Here is a 19,640-nt window from a genome sequence, read left to right as displayed (position 1 = left end):
ACGGTGTGTGTGATGCTTAGATGTACTTTGTAAGGGGTCAGATTTAATTCTCCAGGTCATAAACTGAATAGCTGAATGGATTCAAGGCTTCTATTTCCCATTCTGTGACAGATAATTAAAAGATGTAATCTGTTGTATAGCTGACCTGAGAATAAAGACAATACATTTCCAATATTCTGTAGATTTTCTGTATATTAGTGTATTCAGCTTCTAATTTTTAATTTAATATTTCATTACTACAACTAGGCCAATTTTAAGATAGTGTCTTGATTTAAAGTTGAATCTTGGGACTGTTAGTGTCTTGTGGACTGAATGTAAAATATATAGTGAATTCCTAAACAGGAGAAGTAGAATCTCATTCGTATAAAACTGCCTGTAAAATGATTGTAAAATATGTTGAAGAAAATGAGATTTTTTTTTAAGATCAGAGCAATTTCAAATTTATAAAAGCAAAATTTATTTTATTACTTTTTCTAATAATGTTTATACCTCTTCATGCAGCTAATAAATGGATTGATACATACCAGAGTTTAGGATTAGCATATAAGCATTAAAGCCTTTGAGTAGGTCTGAGTGTGTTTGAAAGGTTTTGGATCACTGGTTTAAGTAAAATAATTAAATCTTACTGTGTGACTAAAAGAATACACTTTAAAGTGATTTTTATAATTCTACCTTTGTACAAATGTAATCTCACTGGTTGAAAAGGAAACATACACAATGAATGAAAAACTATGTCAGTAGCTATCAGAATGATGATAGTTAGTTTATTGTCTATATTTTCTTGGTTTCTGATAATTATTAACAGACCAAATATGGAAATGGAAATATCTGTCATGCTGCTGAACGATCCTTGGGGGGAATCTGCTGTTACAGTGCAATAGCATTGGGCACATAAGCTGCCTGTCTGGAGGACAAAGAGATGATTTTCAGCAATTTTGCTGTACCCATCCCTGCTGCTGAGTGGAACTCACAACTGGAATTGGCCTAATCAATTTGTAAATAAGTGTTGATTACATCTACAAAGGTATAACTGTGCTAGTAGTCTGTCAGTAACTGGTCTGATGGCGTGAATTAGGTGATAGATTTGACCTGCAAATGGAAATAAAATTAAGTGGAGGCTTAATAGAAGCTAATTGTAAAGCACAGCAGAAAGTGTTCTCGAGCTAGAGGTACAGGGATTCTGCTGCTTTCTTATGTGTCGTACTGAATGGCACTGTGTTAGTGGTGCATTTATTAATAAAGATAATATTATTACTATGTGTATAGAAAGCATCCATGAAACCATCTTGACCAAAGAATATTTGATAAAAAAAATCTTAGTTTTTTTTAGATAATAGATAGCAATCATAGAATGACACAAGTATTGCTCCTTTTTTTTTTTGCAAATGGCTAGCTAGAATTTTAGGCACTTTTTATTATTTTGGTTAGGAGGAAGAAATGACAACAAATGTGGGCATTCCTTGCAAAATTACATTTACTTAAGAACATGAAGAAAGGCCATTTTTGTTGTGAATAGCAGCACCAAAGACCAGGAGGCAATCTCCTGATTCAGAAACACCCATTTCAGCTGTTTCTCCACTCCAGAGAATCTGTTGCTTTTCTCTTCCCATTGGGATTTATTAATTGGTGGGTTTTGCCTTTCCCCTGGTTCTTCTCTGTCCTCAGGGTGGTACCTGTGTTTGCCAGTGATTCCCAGGTGTTTATATGCAGAGGTTTTCTATTGTTTCACAGACCTTCCTCTAAAAGAGGTTGCTTTCACTTAATCTGTAAAGTTTTGATATGAGTTTACATTAAAGACACAGTTTGCACATGTATTTAATATTTAGTTATATCCTGAACTTGCATACTCAGAATCTGGAAACCAGAGTTTGTAACATTGTGGGAATACTTATTCAGAAAGAGATTTTCTTCTTCCATTGCCTAATTTTAAAGCTTGGAGATCAGATATGTTTCATTTTAGTTATACAGTACCACATATAGATAATTCCTGCCCAAGAGCAATGCTTAAACCCTTATAAATATCTTTGCTTTGAATAAAATATATTTGTGCATAGTTTCATACACAATGATCTGGCTAAGTGCTTTTGTTTGTAAATTACTAACTTTCTTCTGATTAAACTTGTATTACTATTGGCAGTAGCATTTCAGAAAAAAAAAAAAAAAAAAGCTGGCATCATATAGACATACAAAGCAATTATGAACCTTCCTCCAAAGAACTAGTGGTGTGACCCACCAAACCCATCAAGATAAGTATCTACTAAGATCTTGGACTTTATATATAGGAGCGTTTTGGTTGACTTCAATCCAGATGAAATACTGTGCTGCTATTTTTTCATTCTTTGTTGATGTTCATATTAGTATATGCTCTGCTAGTATGAGCATCCAAAAATATGAAAGACTGTTAATGGATTCACATCTGCAGAGGAAAATCAAAGAAAGAGGGTAGAAAAAGACTAAATAGCCAATAATTGGGATGATTCACAATTAAAAGTTCATAATTATGTAGAGGTACTTAAAGGGAGGAAAATGGCACAAAAAGGAAAAAAAATGATACAGTGCATTGCTGAAGTAATGGATTGAAAATTTGATACTGAACTTCTACCAGCCTTCCCAAATTGTTAGAAAATTTAACTTCCACGACACATGATATTTGTTTAAAATTATTATATACAATTCTTGAATAATTTGGAGGAGTTAGAAAGCTATAATTTTCTTCTCCTAATGAAGGGTAAGATTTTCACATGTTTGCCCGGCTCCCATGCTGGGAGGACAAAAAGCATTGATGAGGAGGATCAGGAGAGCTGGCGGCTGAGTGACAGTGAGATCTAGAAGATTCAGATGTGGTTTACATGGGAAGTAAAGAAGCAATCCAACAAAAAATTTAAACAATCACAGAAAAAAGAGTCAGCACTTGTGCGCTTAGGTTTGGATTTATCTCATCTGACTTTAGATATCTCAAGGTTAGGTGTCTAGCCTGACCTAGTCCAATATTGAGTGGAAAGGAGGAATTTCAGAGGGCATTCTGTGCCAGCCTACAGTGGCGGTGATGGACTTCATGGGGGGAAGTTTCTGTCTGTTTATGATAGAGGGAACTTCAACTACTTTCTGAATTTTTGGGTGCCTGGAGTTAGGTGAGATGACTCCCACCACAGCAGACAATGGAAGACAGAAGTTTTACCAGACGTCTGTATTTGTATAAAGTTTATGTCTTCATAGAGTGAAGAACTGAAATCTTGTTCCTTTGACGATTACAATTGCTGTTGGCAAAGATGCCATGTTAGTCTTCCTCGGAGACAGTTCTTTGAAAACATAAAGCTGTCTAGAAACATTGTCATTATGAAATCAGTGGTACAATGCATGGTGTTAAAGTCTGTCTGCCTTGGGTTGTCAGTGTGGTGCCAGACAGTGAAACTGTGACATGATGGCAGTCAGCAAACTGTATGGCTTGGGGCATAAGTGCGTGTCTTTCCCATCTTCCAGACTGAAATTCAGACCTGATTTTTCAGCTCTGTTTCAGCTCAGTGTTAGAAGGACTAGAATTGAGATGGCGCTGGAATTTCCAACGTTTAATGATACAGGAAGGTATTACTAGTAATCTAGCTTAAAGAGATGGGACTGATTTGTGATTAACAGTATGAAAAATGTTGTTAGAATGACTGAGTCTGGAAGCTAGGTCAAATTGAGGGTTCTGCAAGTCACGATGGCTAATTTAGAGACTTATACTTTTAGCACCTAACTCCTCACTGGCTTGTGTAAGCAGGTTTGTTAATCACCAGAGAGAAGCACTTCCAGAAGATGTCTCATTTTGCACAGCCATAATGACAGTTGTAGCTAAAATTATTACAAATGTAAGGATTTGATTGCATTAAGGAATTGCTCCTAGTTCTCTGCTTATTTAATGTTTTAGCTCTTATCCACATATTTTTCTAGCTCTTATGTAAGAAACTGTATTGCTGAGATAATTCAATTGCATCCTATCATTTTTCATACCCTGAGGACCCCATCAGTCTTTTTATGGAGCTGGTTATTATGCTTTGAATATGAAATTGATATTAACTTCTTCCAGCTTGATCAGATTAACTTTATTAGACTGTGTTTTTCTTAGGTAGCTCACTCAGTGCTACATTCATGTCCGTGTTTTAAGTGAGTACCCAAAAAAAGCAAAATAACTTTGAAATTCAAGCCTGTTCCTACAGAAACACCATTAAAAACAAAAGGTTTTGAAGTACAGATACTTATAGTGCTTAGCAGTGCAGAAAAAACAGTCATGCCAGAGCAGATGTTGATTTCATTCGTTACAAAGCAGAATTGTCCTTTTTTAATTCAGTGAGAGCAGAGCTGTGACTATAAATGATAGAGAGAAATGGGATGCCAGAGAGAGGATATTTACTATCTGAGTCATCATGTACTTTATGAGTATTTGGACAGGAGTGAGAATTATCTTTGCTTATGTTCTGTTTTAGAAATAAACACTGGAAATGTGCTGTGGTAAGTATGGATCACTTGCTCTTTCTGTGTATCACATTAAACTAAAGTTTGGCTTTCCTCTTGTTGCAACCAATATTTTTGTGTGATACTCTGGGAGTAGAGCATGGCCACATTGTGCCCCGGTGCTCCTTTGGTATATGGTCTGCAGTGGGGAAGAGTAAAAAATACTCCCGTGTTTTGCTACCCTGCAAAACAGTAAGGGAGACTTGCCTCCTCCTGCTCCACGGGGAGCCCCAGGGCTGGTGGAAGGGAAGTGTGATGAAACTGGAGATGGGAGATGTCTGGGAGAAGTATGGAAAGTGAGGAAAGGAGGCATCAAGGTGGTTTAGGGAAGAGGTGTTTGTGAGTAAATTATACATGCTTTATCCCACTTGTACATAATATCAGCTGGCTGAACAGCAGTCATCAATGCACAGACCAAAACCAGATAGGTAGAAGTGGTCAACCCCTATGGGGCTTGAAGTGGTTAAGGAGGAAGGCTGTGAATGCAGCCAGCCTTGGGGCCATGCATACAGCAGGAGGGGGATGCAGTAAAACATGTAGGTGGTGTCACCAGCTGCGTCTGACAGCCAGGATGGCCATGTCTGTGGTGGCCCAACAGACTGAGTCTCTCTTCAGTGGGATATAGGTCAAGGAATAGCATCCTTTGTAATTGGCGTCTCAGTAGGTTGTTATTAAAGACTTGAATCGGTAGGATTATTGGCAATTGGAGCAGCTTGCAGCCAGATGAAACTCCCTGTTTCCTTCCCTGCATGGAGGAGGAGTGACCTACATCTGCCTGGGGGGATGTGCGACGCCAGCCTCCATGTTCAGCCTCACAGGCTTTTCTGTATTAGGGACAGAGATAAAGGCTTCTCTTGAGACAGAGGAAAATGCAGATTTTTCCAGTGGTCTTACAACAGTGGCTGGTACTCACCAGGCCTTGGCTACAATTTTAGATTAATTGTATTTTTTGCATGGAGTGAGGGGACTTATCAGTTTCAGTCCCAGTGAAACTAGAAGCCAATTTAGGTTAAGAAAGTGCCTCAAAATGGTTTCTTTGGCTTTCTTTTGGGTTGACTTGAAAATTGTTCTTCAGTGCTTTCCTCCAACCATATTTTACAGTTTTACCCCCTTGGTGAACAGCAATGAATTTTTGAATCACACTTTTCATCATGCAGGGCTGCATTTATTCATAGGATCACAGAAAAGCCCAGGTTGGAAGGGACCTCAGAAGATTGCCGGGTCCAACCTGTCATGGGAAAGGGAGCCCATATGAGGTTATCTAGCACCCTAGCATATCTTGAAAACCTCCAGCGATGGGGACTCCACCATATCCCTGGGGAGGTTGTTCGAGGGATCTATTGCTCTCACTGTAAAAACTTTCATGTCATAGAATAGAATGTCCTCAGTTGGAAGGGACCCACAAGGATCATCAAGTCCAACTCCTGTCCCTGCACAGGACAACCCCACAGTTCACACCGTGTATCTGAGGGTGTTGTCCAGTCTCTTCTTGAACACTGTCAGGCTTGGGGCCATGACACCTCCTTGGGGAGCCTGTTCCAGTGTCCAGCACCCTCTGGGTGAAGAATCTCTTCCTAATGTCCAACCTGAACCTCTCCTGGCACATCTTCCTGCCATTCCCTCGGGTTCTGTCATTGGTCACTAACGAGAAGAGTTTGATGCCTGCCCCTCCTCCTCCCCTTGTGAGGAAGCTGTAGCCACCATGAGGTCCCCCCTCAGTCTCCTCCAGGCTGAACAAGCCAAATTACTTTAGCTGCTCCTCATACAGCTTCCTCTCCAAATCCTTCACCAACTTCATAGCCCTCTTCTGGACACTCTCCAGTATCTTAATATCTTTTTTATCTGGTGTTGCCCAGACCTGCACACAGTGCTCCAGGTGAGGCCACACCAGAGCAGAGCGGGACAGTCACCTCCCTCATCCGGCTGGCAATGCTTATGTCAAGATGAAACGTCTCCAGGTGCAACTTGTACCTGTTGCCCGTTGTCTTCTCCATGTGGCTTCTTGTGAAGAGAAAGCCTCCATTGTCTTTGTAGTTGCCCTTTAACTGCTGGAATACTGTGGCGAGATCCTCCCTGAGCCTGCGGTTCTTTCTACTTTTCCAGGGAGTTGCATTAAGTAAATACAAGCAATGTGAAGGCTGTGGCAGCTCCTGTTTGTGCTCACCAAAGTCTCACTCTGACATAGCACTGGGACCAGACCTTGGCCACCAGTGTCCCTCACTTCTCTACACTAAGGTCTCCATGCAAAAGCAACCTGGATACAGAGGCTGGTTGGGAACTAGCACAAGCCCACACAGAGCACATATCCCACTGTTGTTCCCTTGGCACAATAAACATCATCTGTCTGTGTTTCAACCTTGTTGAAATTAGGGGAGTGAGGCTGACATGGGATTTGGCATCACATTTTCATCTGTCCTTCACTGAATTGCATTTCTGTGTGTTACCTGGAAAAAATGGTATGTGATATCTTTCATAAATAATACACAATTTTATCTGATGATATTACTACTTCTCCTATCTGCAAAAGGCAAATATAATATTGAGTTTGACTCACTGAATAAGATAATATGTTGCAAATTAAACAACCCAAAACTCAGTGAAAAAGTGTGTTGTATAGATGGCTCAAAAATGTACCCGTCAAGAGTAGAACTGTGAGCTGCAGAACTGTGCGAGAAGTAGCACAGTGGCTGTAGGCTCTGGGGTTGTGTTTGTGTGAATTTAACACGTTTCTCCTACAAATGCGATGTTGAAAGTTAATTGACTGCAGAAATCGTGTAGCCTGCATGTGAAAAAAGCAGCAGTGTTCTGATGTATCTAATGGGGATGAAGCACAATTAGATTTGTATGGATGTAATTGAATCTAAGAAGAAATTCTCATGCTGTGACGACTTCACCAAAGTTAAATAATTTGCACCTGTTTAAAGTAGTGTGACTTTAGCACTAGTACTTCAATTACGTCAATATATATATATATTTGAAGTAACTGTATGATTGCGGTAAAACAGTGGCTAATCCCCTCTTAATGCCAAATTACGTAGAGCAAATAAACCAGGAGTTCAGTTTTATATGGTAGCCTAATTATTTAAGATATTTTTATACGTCATAGAATACAGCATAAAAAGAAAGAAACTTTGGAAAGATCTTTAAATTATTTTTTGTTATCCTTTTCGAAACACCATTTCATATAGTGTTAGTGGAAAGTTAGTATTGGAGGTGATGTATTATGGCTTGGATAGCAAAATGAACTATTGTTTTCTACATTATTTTATCTTGCTTTTGCTTTTTGGTGTTGCTATAACAATCAGGCATTGTTGTTATTATTCTGTTTGTACCAGGGAATGGAAAGATAAATGAGCCATGGAAATTTCTTCTAAACTGTTTTTTCCCTGTTCCAAACATTTGCTCATTTCCGAGCCAGGGAATGTGCTTGTTCCTGTCCTCTGTTCGATGACACAGATGGAGCAAAAATCAGCGTGAAGAGTGATGACGAGCAGGGGGCAGCTTGGTCAGTGCTACAGACCTGTGGGGGGACTAGCACCAAAATGCTGGGTTTTGTTCTAGGTTCACAGCTCTCTATAGCTTAGTGCCCTAAAGATGAGGGGACTGGCAGGAATGTGGCTTGAGTAACTGGTGGCGGTGCTAGAAGTGATTATTGGTTAACCAGGGAGCTGCAGAGCAGTAGCAGACCAGTATTTTATTTTAATTTGGTACTAACTGTGCTGGAACTGACCAGTGAAGAATATCAATTAATTTAGACATATTCCAAGGAAAACAAAACAAAACAAGCTTTTGCTTTGTTTCTTGGTATTAATGTGACCTCAGAGACACAATTTCATTTCAGTTGTTACTGATGAGAAATTGTAACCACAGGCAAACAGAGGAAAGGCTGAACTTTCTAGTAGCAATGAGTAAATTGCTAAGACCGAAATTTGGCTAAACTGAGATCAGAAAGTGATGCTGTTGAAAATCCTCCACTCAGATCAATAATAGTTTTACTGGTGGGCTTCACTGCGAACAGGGTAAAGTCCAACAACATCAGATTTCCAATGATGACTTTTTTTTTAAAAATCTTTTTTACTTTCAAAAGAGTATTCCATGTTGTTGACAAATTCCTCAGTGACCATCAACCAAAATGAATGTACTTAAGTAGGCTTTGGATCTGACCTGCTGCTTTGCAGCTACATCCCTTTATAGAGAATGAGATTTGAAAGTAGGCAGAAAAATATTTTCTGGCATGGTCACTGTGGGCTAAAAGCAAGGACTAAACACTGAGTGCTGGGAGCATGCGGATGGTGCACAGAGAGCTGATGAGGAGGATGTGTCTGAAATCCCCCTTGCCCTCTGGGACAGGTTTCTTGTTCTTTGCACTTTGGATTCACAGTCTGGATCCTGAACTTGAGTTCAGTGTCTCTCCTTGCCTTTGAAAACCTGAACAGAGCTGTATGGGCCAAGGCAGCATCTCGAGCCCCTTGAATCCTGTGTTCAGTTTTAAGCCCCTCACTAAAAGAAAGACGTTGAGGTGCTGGAGAGAGTTCAGAGAAGGGCAACAAAGCTGGTGAGGGGCCTGGAGCACAAGTGTGATGAGGAGCAGCTGAGGGAACTGGGTCTGTTTAGTCTGGAGAAAAGGAGGCTGAGGGGAGACCTTATCGCTGTCTGCAACTGCCTGAAAGGAGGTTGTAGCATGGGGGGTGTTGGTCTGTTCTCCCAAGCAACAAGTGATAGGATGGGAGGAAATCACAGAATGTTAGTGGCCCCAAGCTGCACCAGGGAAGGTTCAGACTGGATATTAGGAAACATTTCTTCATGGAAATGGTTGTCAGGCATTGGAACAGGATGCCCAGGGAAGTGGCTAAATCACTGAAGGTGTTTAAAAGATGTGTAGATGTGGCACTTAGGGACATGGGTTAGTGGTGGACTTCGCAGGGTTAGGTTTACAGTTGAACTCAATGTTCAGTTCCCTGCTGGATCTAATGGGGTTAAACTAATTTTGCCAGTTTTTCAGATTTCAGATTGCCCTAATTAGGAGGTTATAGCCTTTTTTTTTTTTTTTTTTTTTGTAAAGAGTGGTTTCTGTAGGTGTGTTTGTCCATGCATGCCTGTCTGGTGGTGCCATGTGTCAGAGATGGGCTGAGCTCCATGGCCTTGCAGCAAGGCAGCCTGGGCTTGGGGGGAAGCATCTCTCTGGGTTTCCTCCAACAAATGTGCCAATGACCTGGAAAGGTACCTGTAATCATGTTTTCTTGGAAAAAAAAAAAAAAAAAAAGGGAAGTGACTCTTTAAATGTAGGATCCTTATATTTGCTGGGTGACATCAAGTAAAAGCAGTCAGTACCCCACACTTGGACAAAAGATAGAAGCTCCAAACAAGCACGTAGAGCTGCAGTACATGGAGTTTCTTTACCATTCACTACATATGGAAAAGGGGGGGAAGCCGAAGGTGCTTCCTTCCAGTCCTCTGTGGACAGCTGGGAAATGGGAAGTGAAAAATCAGTTTGCTCTGCCTTTGGATGTGCAGGTGTGAGGAAGGGGGTTTCAACCTTGCAGCTTTGCAAGACATTTCAGGCACAGAAGTCTCTCCTTAGACCTAGTTGCAGGCCTTTTAACTTCCATTTTTTGAGTAGTTTTGTGTGCATTCGTTGCTTTTTCTTTTTCTTTATAAGACACCTCTGAAGTTAAATTTCTAGATTCCAGTTAAAACACAGGAGAGAGCAGGATGAATCTTTTTTTTTTCTACATAGCACCCAACCCACATTATCATTTGATGATATTGAACAATATTTAGCTTGTGATTGCAGAATTATGGCAGTCTGTTTAACTTTCCAGAAGAGAGCAAAGCATTGAAGATACTTTAAGCCTAATTATTTAGTTAATACTTCCGTTTATTCTCCAGTTAAGCACTCTAAATTTCCATTGACTAGAAATCCAGACAATCTAAACAGTAATTTTGTATGTAAAACAATCTGAAATTAATATTTAGTGCTCCTTCTCTCTTTTTGTGCATGTAGCATCAGCCCACACAGAAAAATTCCTCTTTAAAAACATGCTTCATGCATTAATTTACTCCCCGAAGAAACACACGAAAATGATCTTGGTGTCTTTTCAATGTCTGTCATCTCTCTTGCACTATTCATGATCCCCTAAATGTCAAATTTGTATTGTAGTTGAATTCTTCCCTCTTCAAAGGATATACATTAGCTTTTCTAAGTTTATGCCTAACGCATACGTTTTTTGGCCACCCCAGGTGACATTTATTGCCTCATTCTGCTTCTTTGATTTCCCTCCCATAAAATGCTGGGATTGGATTCTGGGTTTTATCCTGGCAGTTCGTGTTACAGAACTGTTTCTGTTGCAGCCAGGATGCCTTTCCTTTACGATCCATGATCTTGCTTGGTTTCCCAGCTTACTGCCAGGTATTCAGCAGACGGTTTAAGTTTCACTCTCACACTTTCAAGTCTTTTCTCTGATTAGTACCTTGTAGTGGCTGACCTTTTAGAAACTAATACCTTTTGTTAATTGCTTGCCTTATCCTTATTACATGGCTATTTTTCTGCACTAAATGGCACATGTCAGCCTATAACCTCCACTTAAGCAGGTCTTTTCTTATCTGATGTCTACTCCATTTGTTACTGGCCATCCCTATCACTTTCCTAAGGTCAGCAGATTCCCTGTGCAGCAGGTTCATTTCTGAAGGTGTGCGACCTGCTGTGCCATCGCTGTGGCTCTCATTGTCACTTTGCTCCTGGTGAGACCATATCCCTTTACTCTCTGACCTGTATTGTTTTGCAAACCATTTTTCTGGATGTGTCTGTACTCTGCCACCTCATTATGAGACAGTTGTGGGGGTTTTTTGTGTTGGTTTTTTTTTTTTTCTTTCGGTCCTGTAAGGATTTTGTTGCACCCACTTTAGGGTTTGATATATTATTTTTTTCCATTATAAAATCTCTGTTAAAGGCTTTGCAGGCTTTATGTTTGATTCTGCTCTCTATTTCACATGTATGGTTTTCTGAAGAGTACTAGATGGTGCTTTTATTCTATTTGGGGGAGTAAAAGTGGATAACGCACCCTCTGATCTGGATCTAGGTCGTCTGTAGAGAGGTCCACCTGGAGAAAGGAGCTGGGATTAGGAGAAGTTCTGGTTTTGTTCGTCTGACTTTCTGGCCAGCAGACAGGGGTTGTCATCACGAATCTCAGGGCTGAAGGAAGCTTTTTATTCCCAAGATACAGCAGGGAGCAGAGGGGACTCATGACCCAGTTACCTCTGGAGCAAGCAGAGCTGGCTTCTCTCCATTATGCAGAGCTGAGAGTGGATTCTCAGCCTGCTCTCACATTTTAAGTTTTCCTGCTTCATAAATATGCAGCGTTGTCGGTGTCTTATACTTCAGTGCCTTGTACTACAAGAACCCACAAATTGTTATTTTTCTCTGACTTGCTTGTGTATGTGTTTCAATTACAGATGCCCCTGTAAACAGCTCATTGCTGTGCAGGTGTTGAGAAATGTTTTCTCATGCATGGAATTGAGAATGGAGCTGTTTGAGAGCCAGAAGTTTAAAACTGGGCTGTTTCTGAGTGTGACTGGTCACCAAGGGCACGGTTGGGTGACTCTGCAAGTCCATTCCCAGCAGGGATGGGATTGCTGCGAGAGGCTGGGCAGATCCCAAGAAGCGTGAGAATTGCTATAGCGAGCAGGTACATATATGTAGTATATTGCTAAGTCCCTGAATCTTGGGTATTTTTTTAGCTCTGATTTTTAAAAAATGATTGATTAGAAAGTACTTCATATTTTATAGTGAAGAAAAACATCTACATTCTTCCATATTTTATAAAACAAATAATTGTTTCTAAACATTTTTGAAGACAGGTTATGCAAAAAGCTCAAAATGGATCTAGGGGGTTGCTGTGAGCAGGGGGAAAAGGAGCAGGATTAGACCATACACCATCGCCTTCAGTTATTATTGACATTCACTTTTAGTGTGGACATGCGAGTACAGGAAAACAACATGAGTTAATCAGGAACAGATCTGAAATCTTTTAAAAATGCCATTTACGGCCAATGGTACTATGGGATATAGTTTTCAACCAGCTAATCCATTTCAGTGTGGCCTAAATTCGTTGCTAAGCTGTCTGGCTGCTGTTTGCGAAGACATCAGTGAAGGCGCTGACCTCGCTAATGTAACCTTGGTGAAAGGAAACCTGAACCAGAGGGTGGGCGAGGGCATTGCTGTGGCTACCAGAACTTCACTTGAAGTTGTAAGATGAGCCAAGTGCCTCATCCTTTTTCACAGCAAGGGCAATGTGCTGTCATTCCATTTAAAACAGGGGAGATACAGGTGTTTGGCTTGTGTTGATTTGAGAAATCAGGTTAAAGCTGTTGTGCTTTCTGGATCATTTACAGCGGCAGTGTCAGCAGGCGGTGTCTGAGCTGTCTCGTCTGTGCTGCTGTCACTTGTCACGCTCCCTGAGTCAGCCCATCACACTGATGAAATGCAATGGTCTTGTACTTTGTGCTTGTGAAGCCCGTGACTGGTGCTGGAGTTTCACAGCAACACCATCAAAACCCTCTGAGCTCTTTAAGTGTGATTTTTTTTTTTTTTTTTTTTTCCTTCTTTACTGGAGCCGAGCAGTGAGACCATAGGGGAGGCTCAGGGATTACACCTAGAATTGTAAATACAAATTAGTATACCATGCGACTGCATTATGATCATACAATGTCAAAATGCAAGTTATATAGCATTTAGCCTTGAAAAGGAGAAAGCCTGGCAAGCGGAGGTAAAGGCTGTGTTAGAGTGAAAGCGCTTTCAGTTTTCCTGCCTATTTATTTGTTCCTTCGGAGTGTTGCTATTTAACAAAGTGCCTTCTTGCATTTCTGCCAAGCTGAAGTAGCCACTGGGAAAAACTAAATAGGCCAATCCTGCAAATATCTAGAGAGCTCAGCCAGGGTGGCTGTTACTGGTCCAAAAGAGTGTGAGGATGGATTTGGCCTCAGACACAGCACAAGAGCATTGAACAAAAATACTGCTGTAATGTTTTAATGCCAAAAGTCAGTTGCTGCAAGATAGCGCATAAACAAAAATATTTAAAGATAGAGTAATTAATAGTTTTTATTCAGTATGCAGAACCTGGGATCTTCAGATCTGCTCTCTGGGTCTCAGACCATGTCAGCCAGGGGCTTATTTAGAGTTCTGGACCATGTCTGGCGGGGCCCAGGACAGCAGTGTACTCACTATATGGATTTCTGAAGTCAGAGCTCCTCAGCTGTCCTTATAGAAATGCTTGTTCTGTTTCCAAAACTCAACACTGAACAGACAGTGTTTTATTTTGTATCCATTACAAAATGTAAAGACATTTTCTGTAAGTAATAAACCAAAGGGAAACATTCTTAAACTCAGGAAATTCTTGATTTCTGCTTTAGCTGATGGACATTTCTGTAAGATATATAAACCAACAGCTGCTTCTGGCTTCTCATAATGAAATCTTTTCAAACCTGATCTTAATTACATATAGATGTTTTTGAAGCATTGAAGCTTTTTGGTTTTGGGGAAAAAAAAAAAGGAGCCTCTACCCCTCTTTATACAGGGTTTATAACAATTCATGCATAGTGAGCTTGTAACGCTTAAAAAAATTCAGAAGAATTTCACCAACTTGCACTTTATTCTATAGAAATAAGACTTTTTTTTTCAAACAAAGACAGTGTTATTTCAAGTTTTAAAAAATAGTTTTTAGGTTGCAGTTGGAAGGCATTGAAATGTGAAATGTGAAATGATTTGGCATCAACCACTGAAGCTGATGGAGACGCAGCCTTCAACATACATACAGATTGGATCAGTTTGATAGATTTTCGTGTGATGCAGTGCCAAAGATTCTTCAACCTGTGTAGCAGAGTGAACTTACTGTGTGTTTTGTGCACACAAGCTGCGTTACTTCCACAGCCTTCCCTCAGCAGCATCAGAAGCTGTGGAGACCTGTTTTCACATTTATACCCCTGACTAATTTCTGTTTGCTGAAGCAGAGGGAAAGCTGTTTCTTTGCTGCTTTGTAGCCAAGTAAGCAGTGACTGAACAAAGGATGGTGAACAATGGAGGGGGGGAGAGTGTTTTGGCTTCTTTGAAGCCTCCAGGGAAAAAAATGATCTGCATTGTGAAAAAGGGAGCTACAATCCTATTCCTATCCCAGCACTTTACTCCAGGTTTAACCAGTTTGTTCTCCAAGCCTTCAGTCCCCTTTCTAATGCACAAACCATGCTACTACTTTTGTACAAATTTAGTCTAAAGCAAGTAAGAGCTACAGATTTTAATCCCTGTGGAGTATTCACATGATAACTGGGCAATCAAGTATTGCTTTAAATAGCTCAACACATTGCTATTATTCCAGTGATATGCAGTCCAACTCCATCTGAGAAATCAGGGGAGAGATTTTTGGCTGCCAGGTATCTCTCTGACTGCCTTTAGGAGAGAGATGTACTTACAGCATCTCCTGCTGAAATCAGTGCTGTGCCCTCCTGCTCCGGAGGGACAGGGACCGCCTGGATCAAGGGGGGGATGGATGGCTAAAGGGATTTCCCAGCTACCTCAGCCTGTATTTTTAATGTTGTGGCCAGGCAGTTTGCAGGTTTTCCTTCTTTAAGCTCTTGCCCCAGGTCCCCAGCATTGCTCTGCAGTGCCTGATGCACAGACAGCCGTCACTGGCCATGTCCTGCGTCTGGTCCCTGTGGGACCCTGCCAGCGGTGGCCTGCCCCATGGACGTGACAATATTTAGGCTTCTCCAGGACGCTATTTTTACATGACAGCGAGGTGTTGGCTCCTCTCCCGCCTGTGCGTGGGTGCTGCAGGAGTCATCTGACCCCCGGCACGTTGGTGCCGCAGCTCCTGCTCCCCCGGAGCTCCGAATCAGCTCCTCGCTGCCCACCGGACACACAGCAGCGGTGCCTCGGGTGACACTTCACCCCTCGAAGGGAATTAATGCGGGAATGCCTGAAGATACAGGTACAGTGTGATGAGAGCCTAGACCTGAACTGACTTGTTTTTCATCCGCAGCTGTGGTAATGAAATCACTGATACTGTCATAAGAATAATTATTCTGTGTTTACGTGGAAATGCAGCAGAGTGGAGGAAGTTGGTTAAACATTGATTCTAAATTATGCTTCATAGTCTTTTAATTATATGAATTATGATTTGGAAATTATAATGATACTGACACTTAGCTGACAGCTCAGTTTGTTAACTTTCCTCATTTTATGTAATTTAAATTGACTTTAGAATTTGTCAGCTTGCATTGAAAAAAAATACCATTTTCTTTATGCAGATATATTGAAGTGCTGTTCCTATATCCTTTCTCATTGTAATCTTGCTAAACACATACAAAAATAGCCTTTACAGTGCTGCAGTAATGGGTCCTAAAATTCAGGAGGGATTTTTACTAACCCCCTTTGGAGTTGGTAACTCTTTTATTTTAACAACAAGGGCAGGAGGTTAGCTTGTGCTAGGCTTGTTTATGTGATGGGAATTTTGCACTGAGCAGATGGTGAGATCTGGAGTTCCCGTGTGCTGGGTACTTGTGCTGTGTTTCATCTCTTATGCATGGTTATATTCACATTCTGCTGGATAACACCTATCTATCTCTGGTCCCATAAACTCTGTGTTTAGAAGTAAAGCACAGGTTGTTTGTCTGCTGTCCTGTATCAGCTATAGGTTTCTGGTTTGATTGTGATCCACAGGAAATGCTAGAGAAGGCATTAGATCCTTTCCTCTGTGCCAAGGGAAAGGCACTGTAAAAGCTGTTGTTTATAAATAGTAGAAGCAGGTATACATTTCCAAAAAGGAATGTGATTCTTGAACTATGTTATAGTGTATTTTTGGACTATGTGAATGAATTCAATTAAATAGAGACCTATTGACATACAGAATTATTGAATTTGCTGAATTGCCTGTCTTATGGTACAGAAACTAAAGAGAGGAGCAGTAATGGTGGTTTGCTGTAGGAGCCACAGCAGAGATCTGGAAAAGGGCAGTGAGCATTTCTGAGGGGGTGTCTGGACCCACTCAGAGCAGAAAATCCCCACTGGGGAAGCGAGGGAGCTCATGTGTGCTGGCGTGGGGACAGTCCAGCCTCCACGTGGTGAGATGGAGGGCTCAAGAGACTATGTAATGTGGACATTTCAAGGAAAAACTTCTTTAGCTTTATCTTTCTGATCTTCTGCTTTGTTGTGAGATATGTGGAAGAAAAAATTATTGCGTTATAGTGTCAAAGCACTGTAAAGCATGTGAATGCTTTTGAAATGGCTTTTTACACAAGCTGCTAGTTGAGAAATATGGTAAAACAGGTTTTACTGCTAGATACTTAGCATGCTGTTGGCGAACATCCATTTATAACACAGCTGCTGCTTGGGCAGGTTTGGTGCCCATCCATTTGAGGACATGTGCTCCGTCTTGCCCCAGTGGCTGGACCCCCGGGGTGCAGAGCCAGGCAGGGCTGGGACCAGGGAATTGCTTTTCACTGCTGCCAAGTGTGGTCGGAAGGTTGGATGGGGAAAGGTTGTGGAGTCACTGTTTCACAATTGCTCTTTTTCTCATTCTTTCTGTGGAAAGGTCCATCAAGGTTCTGAGGGCCACACAAGGCTCTGTAATGAATCACTAGTTCTTCGTGCGGGGGGGGGGAAGCCAGACCCCTTATCTAAAGTAAAATTACAGCACACACCCATGGAGTTCTCTGAACCCCATATGAATTACCGTATTACTTATCACCGTGTTATATTATCCTTACCCTCCAGGCCAGCACAGGAAGTACTCTTAGTCACTGTATTTTACACATAGACACAAGGCAAGGAGGGAGCAGGGGCCAGTGTTAGGCACTTAACCCCAGGATTAATGCTTCACAGCATATTTAGAGTCACTTAAATGTTTGTTTCCTTTGCTTTCATCTGGGTGTTTTAAAATATAACCCCGAGTGTTTTGACTGAGGAAACACAAGAAGAGTTTGACAAAAAAGAAACCAATGTGAACTCCAATCTCTTAATTCCAGTTGGGTGCTGCTGCACTCATCTACTTGTCCTTTAATCCTGCTTTAAGAAGATTGCAAATTTAATTCCCCTCCAGGCTGCTGTGAACCACACCCTCCCCAAATTGCTTGATAAAACATTTCAGCAATCAGTGCTTTGTCCTGTTTCTCAAAAACTCAGTGAGTAAATGGCATTTGGGTGTCATAATTTTTTATTTTGATTTTCAGCAACCACCTCTAGCTATAGAGACGAAAGGATTCAGTGTCAACACAGAGATCATTTTCTGTTAATTCCTTCATGCAGAAAAACGTCTGTTATCAGAACTCTGCATTCTTGTTTCAGAGTTGGAATGTGGTATATATTTTCATTAACTAAACAGTTGATAATGGTAATTTTAGATATTCGTGTCTTTTTACTCAAAAAAAGCTTCCACCTCATGAAGTGAAGGTTGTGAAGAAGGGATGTTCCTGGTGAATTTATAGAAGAGCCAGTAGTGCTGATAGTTGCTAAAGAAAATGGATGTGGCTTTTTTGCTGATGCAGGATTGCTGCTAAAGGCAAATGATATTAAGTTTGTATGAGCTCAGAATGAAAGGATGGCACTTTTAAAATATATATATATATATATATATATATATATTTTAACCCAACTTCAAGAACAGAATGAAAAAAAGAAGTCCCACAAAAAGAACAGGGGAAGGGAACCCCCCCAACACAGCAAACCTCTCCCATTTCTTGGGTTTTCCATTTACTGTTGCCTTTAGGCTGTTCTTAAAATGGGTTCTGCTCTACCCATCCAGAAATCTGGCACTTTCCCTGGATTGAGAGGTACTTGTTGGGATTACAAAAATTTGTTCTTTAGGAATAAAAATATTTATTCACATAAATGTTGTCTATCCATTCATATTACATCTTACTGTTCAGAATACTCTTTAAAATGTGCATACAACATCTCATAGAATAGAAAGCACCTCTCAGACTTAATATTAAGTTGCATCATTTGGCCCTTTGTCATTTCAGGCTTCTGTATTGACCAGGAGCAGTAAATCCAATGAACTCTTTTTTAAAGAACAGGGTTAAATTATGTGGAGTAAATGGGATATGTGGCTTTGTATGTGTCCGTATGTTGAACAAGGGAGGTAAAAGTCTTTATTATTAAGCTTCATATTTGATGTTTGATCCAAGATTGAATATATGTTGTTTAGAATAAAACTTCTTAACTTTTCACTACTTGATTTCTAAGCTCAGTATTGATTCCTATGCGTCCTTGTGCTAGGTTAAAATCTAAGGCACCAAGCTGGGAAAAGCATTAGGACTGTGTTGAATTACGTAGTTTCTGGCTGTGTGTTCCTGCATCAGGTCTGTAACCTACCATAAATGTTTCCATCATTTGGCTGCCCAAAGCCTGATAGCAAAGAGGTTTGCCATCCTATGTGTGGACCAGTCCTGGACGGGATGTTTTGCCAAGGGTTTGAGCAAAGATCAGCAGTTTGCTCACAGCACAGATATGAGAACGGTGACATTTTCCATCCGGAGTGGAGCATGACCAGGGACTTGCGAATCTTCTCCCTTCTGCCACTGTCATCAGCTGCTTTTGTGCTGCTTCCAAAACGTTCCTGTCTCAGCCAAATCGTGTCTTCATCCCTCACGCCTCATCTCAGTCCCCAATGCTGTTAAATCCCGCTTAGTCTATTGATGCTGAAGGAGCTGTGTTTATTCAAATGTGTTTGGGTTTTTTTTTTTTGACCAAATATTGTGTTTTTTATGGCTCCAGTGCACCTGTCACAGAGTCAATCTCTGTCAAGCTTTAGCCTTTACTCCAAAGAACTTCTGAAAACAAAATGCTACACTTTCATTTTAACATTGAAAAGCAATATATGTTATCATATCCCGTTTTTCACCTTTATAAAAGGCTTAAATAGTTTGTCTGAAATTTTCCTTAAACAAATGACCTTGAGAACACCGAACATGCTGAATGTCTGTAATCGGTTGGAGTTTGGCAAAGTCATGAGTATATTGAAAATATCGATTTACAGTTGGCATGAGGTGTCTGATGCAGCTTTAATACTGAGTGGTACCACTGCCCTCTCTTCCCTGTGATACTTACAGCAAGTGCATAAGTCTTGAGCAAGCAGTATAGAACTAAATATAAGTATCTT

General features: G+C 40.7%; 1 protein-coding gene across 17 annotated transcripts in view; it reads left to right on the top strand.

Annotated features, from left to right (window-relative positions):
* The window catches only part of ABLIM2 (actin binding LIM protein family member 2), a 146,882-nt gene that overhangs the window by 15,922 nt on the left and 111,320 nt on the right, over nt 1-19,640 (top strand). For 2 of the 17 annotated variants that reach the window (XM_082051688.1, XM_082051684.1), the window contains exon 1: nt 15,372-15,470. The exons of 14 other annotated variants lie outside the window; for them this stretch is intronic. In XM_082051688.1, the coding sequence (XP_081907814.1) occupies nt 15,455-15,470 (16 nt within the window). In that variant the 5' untranslated portion in view covers nt 15,372-15,454. Of the gene's footprint in view, nt 1-15,371; nt 15,471-19,640 lie in introns of those variants that run through there. One more of the 17 variants, XM_082051689.1, reaches the window with a different exon arrangement.

The sequence above is a fragment of the Streptopelia decaocto genome (genome assembly GCF_964273445.1).
Source record: "Streptopelia decaocto genome assembly, chromosome: 4".
Classification (NCBI taxonomy): domain Eukaryota; kingdom Metazoa; phylum Chordata; class Aves; order Columbiformes; family Columbidae; genus Streptopelia; species Streptopelia decaocto.
The sequence above is the reverse complement of the archived record's forward strand: the minus strand, read 5'-3'. Positions and strand labels throughout refer to the sequence as shown.